The sequence below is a fragment of the Panthera uncia genome (genome assembly GCF_023721935.1).
Source record: "Panthera uncia isolate 11264 chromosome B3 unlocalized genomic scaffold, Puncia_PCG_1.0 HiC_scaffold_1, whole genome shotgun sequence".
NCBI classification, from domain to species: Eukaryota; Metazoa; Chordata; class Mammalia; order Carnivora; family Felidae; genus Panthera; species Panthera uncia.
The window spans coordinates 126,382,411-126,388,848 of NW_026057582.1; the positions used below are offsets into that span (position 1 = coordinate 126,382,411).

The 6,438-nt window shown below is 48.2% G+C and overlaps 1 protein-coding gene across 1 annotated transcript in view; it reads left to right on the top strand.

The window, feature by feature from the left end:
* Window positions 1-6,438, top strand: part of IGF1R (insulin like growth factor 1 receptor) — a 252,109-nt gene that overhangs the window by 215,898 nt on the left and 29,773 nt on the right. The window contains exons 13-15 of the mRNA XM_049614035.1: window positions 228-387; window positions 5,219-5,321; window positions 6,096-6,166. Of these exons, the coding sequence (XP_049469992.1) occupies window positions 228-387; window positions 5,219-5,321; window positions 6,096-6,166 (334 nt within the window). The remainder of the gene's footprint in view (window positions 1-227; window positions 388-5,218; window positions 5,322-6,095; window positions 6,167-6,438) is intronic.

The window sequence follows — 6,438 nt, forward strand, 5'->3', positions numbered from 1 at the left end:
AAAGAAAGAAAGAAAGAAAGAAAGAAAGAAAGAAAGAAAGAAAGAAAAGTTCCTTTAGAACTTGGGTGTGTGTATGGTCACTGGAAGACGGCCATTCAACACTGGGTTCCTTTCCTGTTCTCGCACATCGGGATCACTGTTGGGTGGGATGTGAGACACTGGGTAGCAAGAGGCACCCATTTCTCACATGCTCGTGGGGAGTTGGCACCTATGTTTTTTTCCCCCAGGATCAGCGGGAATGTGTATCCAGACAGGAGTACCGGAAGTATGGAGGCGCCAAGCTTAACCGGCTCAACCCGGGGAACTATACGGCTCGGATCCAGGCCACCTCTCTCTCTGGAAATGGGTCGTGGACGGATCCCGTGTTCTTCTACGTCCCCGCCAAAAGTAAGGCTTGCGGAGGGAGTAGCTGGGAACCCCAAAAGCAGGCTGGGCCGGGACCAGGGAAGCCTGGGCTGTCGGGCCCTCTGACTTTCTGATTCCATGTTGGAGCCGAGTTGGGCACATCTCAGAAGGGTCGTGCTTCCGCCAGCAACTCATTTGGGAGCTCCAGCTGGGCTGTCGCCGCTGTTGAGGGTTCCTACCTCTCTTGTGGGGCAGGGAGAGGGTCAGAGCCCCTTTCCAGGGAGGCCTTTTGAGGGGGCCTTTGCTTCCAACGTGTTTAATGTCCAAAGCATTTTTACAAAGTGCTGAGTTGACCATTCTGCCCCTTGTCCAGTTAGGGCTGCTAGTTAGGTCTCAGATTCAGGGCTTCGAATCCTAAAGGGTGACAGAAATCTGGGGGCCTCCAGTCCAGCCTGTTCAGGAGAGGAGTCCTTGTGGTAGCATCACAGGCCTTGTCCCCTTCCCTGCCTGCCAGTAAACTACAGATGTACTTTGAAAGCACAAACACATGCAGAATGTGCCCAGTGTTCGCCGGCTGGCACCCAGACTGGGCCATGTTGTGATTTTATGCTCAAACCGTTGACAAGACAGAATTCTTAGAAGGCCGTTCTAGACAAGGATTTCAGATTTTAAAACTGAGTTTTGTAAAATGTGTAGGTACACCAAGGGCCCTATGGTTGGTTCGCCAAGAAAATGCAGTATTTTCTGTGGTGACATAAATATTCCTTATCATTTCCATATTGAGTTTCTCTTTCTAATTAGGAACCCAGTTTTTTTTTTAAGATTATTTCACGTTCAGTTATTGGGGTCAAATTTGGCATAACACTGCTCCTTACTGCCCCACATGGAAGCACAGACCCACCTTGCTTACTGGTGCTACTTTTGGGTCCAGTGGATGGTCCCCACCTCCCTGGTCCCTCCTAGTATCCACCTCTGTGCTGCCCTGATTTGCTGTCTGAGGTTTTTATTTTTATTTTTTTTTTATTTTTTAATGTTTTATTTATTTTTGACAGACAGAGGGCGAGCGGAAGAGAGGCAGAGAGAGAGGGAGACACAGAATCTAAAATAGGTTCTGGGCTCTGAGCTGTCAGCACAGAGCCCCATGCGGGGCTTGAACTTATAAGCCATGAGATCATGACCTGAGCCAAAGTTGGACGCCACACAGGCGCCCCGAGTTTTTAGGTTCTGGACTTCAGCCATTCCGGCAGTCCACCTGGTTAGTGCCTAATAGCCAAAGACAGGTATTTGAAAATCCTAATAGTACAAATATCAGAAGAAGAATGGAGTGAATAGAACTGCAGACCTCAAGGTAGCATTTTTATGAGCCTGGCCCTGTGCCTGAGTTCAAGTTTTAGGGGTAAACAGATAGCTGAGGCAGGTTATTCCATCAACTAAAGTAGTCTGAACTCCCCATGGGGTCCACTTACCCTGCTCTTACCAGTGTGCTTGTGCCACCCAGTCCAGTGCTAGAACCTTCACCATAGTTCTGTCTAGAGTAGCATCTAGCTTCCTCTTCTCCCCTCCCCTTTCCTCATCCCTTAGGAACAAGAGCCTCGGTTTAGGGGTCGGTCGATCATTAGGCTGCGACCTTTGAAATAGCAGCTCTGACTTACCTTCAGAGAAGTCGAGGCCCTCTGTGCCATGGCTACCCCATCTTTAACCCCGTGAGTGCTAGGTTCCCACTGGAAACCGGGAGTCCCTCTGATGGACTCTTTCCAGCAGAAGTTGACATCTACTGCAGGAAAATTAAATCTGCATGCCCGCTTTGCTGCTGGGAGGTTTGTCCTCATGTCAGACAAGACTCTCCTGTCCTAGTGCAGTGTCTCTTCCTCCTGTTTAATCCTCAGAGGAGACAGAAGCTTTACAAAAAGGCTTTCTGGCAACTGCTGTCCTTTAAGGAGCCCTTCATGTGCTTGAAAACTATTAAATTACTCTCCAGACTTTTCTTCTCCAGACTAAATAATCTCTGGTCTTTTGGCCCTTTCTTGTAGCCCCAGTCTCAGAGACCAATTTTCTACCCGTCTAATCATTTTGTTCTTCTCTGGCTGTGTTCCCGTTTGTCCACATCCCCGTTGAAATGTGGGACTCAGAAAGAACACGGTACAGCCTGACCGGTAGTATCAGTGATACAAATATAAGAAATAGTCCTCAGGAAGAAAAACTAAAACCCTACTGGCTTCCCAAAGGCAGTGATAACTTGAGAGTATTTTCAAGAATTGGAAAATGCAGGAGACTGAATCCATTTCTGAGAGCTATCTGATAAAAAATGTCTTTAACTTTTTTTTTTATTTTAGAGAGAGCATGAGCAGGGGGAGGGGGGCAGAGAGAGAGAGAGAGAGAGAGAGAGAGAGAGAATCTTAAGCAGGCTCCATGCTCAGCGCAGAGCCCAACATCAGGCTCAATTCCATGACCTCGGGATCATGAGCTGAAATCAAGAGTCGGACACTCACCCGACTGAGCCACCCAGATGCCCCCAAAATGTCTTTAATTTTAAAAGCACAATAGCTTGGGGCTCCTGGGTGGCTCAGTCAGTTAAGCATCCAACTTTGGCTCAGGTCATGGTCTCACTGTTGTGAGTTCAAGCCCCGCATCAGGCTCTGTGCTGACAGCTCAGAGCCTGGAGCCTGCTTCGGGTTCTGTGTCTCCCTCTCTGTCTGCCCCTCCCCTGCTCGCGTACCTCAAACTCAAACCAAAATCACAGCTGCTACCCTCAGAGTATCTCTCTGGCCTCTGTTCCCAAGGTCAGTGAGTGGCACCATAATCCATGCCCCACCCAAGCCTGGACCGTTACAGCCATTCCCCACCTTTTCTTTCTCCCCAGCCACCCACTTCTCATTCAGCAACCCCCACCCCCCGCCCCCTGTCACATTGATTTAGCCTCTCGTGTGCGACTGAAATCCAACCCCTGTTGCCACCACTTCAGGTGCTTGCTTTTTGGGGCAGCTCTGAGCTGTGGGTACAGGAAGCGTGTACCCTCCCAATCCCAGGACCATGGCTTACCTGCTCCCTGTGTGACCCTTGGGGAGTTCAGGTCACCCCTGGGAGTCTTCTTCTATAGAAAAGGACCAGTGGTCTCTTTGTGAGGTCTGGGCTAGATAACGCAGCACAAACCAAGGTCCCTGCCCCCTGGCCCAGCCCCTCCAGGACCCGCAGTGCCTCCTCCATGCTGCCAGCCTGCTGCAGGCTGGCCTCACGCACAGCCATCTCTCCAGACACACATCTGATCGGTTCACTGTGGGGCCTGAGAGCTCACACTGGCTGCCTTTCATCTGCAGAATGAGGTTCAAACTGCTCAGCTTGAACAGGCCCCTTGGGAACCAGTCTCCAGTATCCTTTCCAGCCGTTCCTCTGCACTTGGAAGGCTTCCCCTGGCTCCCTTCTCGCCTCTCCCTTCCCCTCTGCATCCCTGCAGTGTGTGCAGCCCACTTTTTTCGGTTCTTGTGCTACCTGTGGACACACTCATCTCCCGCATCCAGGAGAATCTTCCAGAGCATGCGTCAGCATCCCCAGTGTCCAGCCTGGCTCCTGTCATATGAGGGCTGGTAACAGTGGGGAGCAGGTGTTTCGGTCAAGCTTGTAATTAGACCCAAACATTTAGGGAGAATTCAGAGCAATTTTGGCAAGGGGTGCCATCGAGTTAGTTGTGGTTTTTGGGGGGGTTTTTTGTTTTGTTTTTTGTTTTCTTTTTAATTGTCTGTGAAACTGTCTTAACAGATAAAGTTCAAGGCACCCAGGTGGCTCAGTCAAATGTCTGACTCTTGACTTCAGCTCAGGTCATGATCTCACAGTTCATGGGAGCCAGCCCCGAGTTGGTCTCTGCACTGACAGTGAGGAGTCTGCCTGGGATTCTGTCTCTCCCTTTCTCTCTACCCCCCTCCTGCTCACACACATGCACTTTCTCTGTCTCTTTCTCTCAAAATAAATAAACATTTGAAAAAATTATCTTAGGGGAAAAAAAGGGGGCACCTGGGTGGCTCAGTTGGTTAAGCATCCGACTTCGGTTCAGGTCATGATCTTATAGTTCGTGGGTTCAAGCCCCACATCGGGCTGTGTACTGACAGCTCAGAACCTGGAGCCTGCTTCGGATTCTGTGTCTTTCTCTCTGTGCCCCTCCCCGGCTTGCGTTCTCTCTCTCTCTCTCTCTCTCTCAAAAATAAACATTAAAAAAAATTCTTCTTAAATAAAAACAAGCATCAGTACCACTTGAACACTATTTATGTAAAACTCTATTCATTTTATTTTAGCAAATTTATTTATATATATATGTATGTATACATATATGTATGTATACATTAACAGTCATTGAATTGCATACAAATATTATTTCACTTGAGCCCACCATTTGAACTATTATTTCAGAATACACTGTACTTTTTAAAAAAATATTTACTTATTTTTAGTAGAAAGATAGCACATGAGTGGGGGAAGGGCAGAGAGAGGGGGACAGAAGATCTGAAGCAGGCTCTGTACTGACAGCAGAGAGCCTGATGTGGAGCTTCAAACTCACAAACCATGAGATCATGACCTGAGCCAAAGTCAGACGCTTAACCACTTGAGCTCAACACCCGGGTGCCCCAGGAATACACTGTACTTCAAAAATGACTATACTCCTCAGTACACACTTATTTTATCTCCACCCCCACTGCCCCCCAGATAACTCAGGGGTTTTTGCTGTGTCCTATCCAATACCATTTACCTTCAGAATTGCTAGTTTGTGATAGGGCAGTCAAGGAATTTTGGGGGATTTTTTTTTTCATATTTCCAGCTTAAAAAAAAAAAAAGAGGACCAGCTTGTTCACCCAGTGATATTTTATCATTTCCCTTGTCTCGGCAGTAACATATGAAAATTTCATCCACCTGATCATCGCTCTGCCTGTTGCCGTCCTGCTGATAGTGGGGGGACTGGTTATCATGTTGTACGTCTTCCACAGAAAAAGGTGAGAGCCTCCGGGAAAAGCTCAGACACTTTTTGTGGCTGTGCGCTCTGATGATTTGAACCTGAGTTCAGGTACGCGATTTGAGGATTTTGAGGAAATACCCCATGGGTCGGGAAACCTGATTTTCCAATCAGTGCTCTTCACAGGAAAAGGGAACGTTTCCTAACGAGTCAGTGACAACAGAAAATATATCTCGGGCCGGTAGGGTTTGTCCCCTTGCTGGTTGCACCCTCAGATACCGCTGCTTATGCAGAGATTTTCCAAACCCAGTGTCCCAGCCTTTTCTATCCAGTAGACCTTTCAATTTCCAATGAAGTAAAGAAACAGTTGTTTGGTTTTGGTTTTTTGTTTTTTTCTTAATTTGGGGGAGAGCGAAAGTAGGGGAGTGGCAGAGAGAGGAGGGCAGACAGAGGATCTGAAGTGGGCTCTGTGTGGACAGCGCAGAACCAGAGGTGGGGCTTGAACTCATGAACCATGAGATCATGACCCTGAGCCAAAGTCAGACGCCCAATCGACGGAGCCACCCGGGTGCCCCAAGAAACAAATGTTTCTTACGAGGCTTTCATCCAAGACCACTGAGGAAGCCCAGAGCCCTGTTAGCAGATGTCTTCGGCCCCAGGCAGATGGGGGAGTGTAGGTGAGGGTCTGCAGGCAGTAGGTGCCCCTTGCTCCCTTCCTCCTGATACTTAAAACAGGATAAATAAAGCTGATAGAACAAAGATGAGATGTGTGCACGTCGGGTTTTTTTTAACCTGAATTTTTTCCTTCTTACAGAAATAACAGCAGGCTGGGGAATGGAGTGCTGTATGCTTCGGTGAACCCAGAGTACTTCAGTGCCGCAGATGGTAAGCAGCTAAGCTCCGGGCACTGCCTGGACCCAGTCAGGTCCCAGACTGGGGAGCTTTCAGGAGTGCGGCTAATTTAGGGAGAAGAGGTTTGCATCATTTGACGTAACTTTGGCTTCAAATACGTCGTCATTAACACTTTCTTTAAATTTTTATTATTTTTTTTAAGTTAATTTATTTTGAGAGAGAGAGAAAGAGCGAGTAGGGGAGGGGCAGAGGGAGGGGGAGAGAGAGAGAGAGAGAGAGAGAGAGAGAGAGAGAGAGAGAGAGAG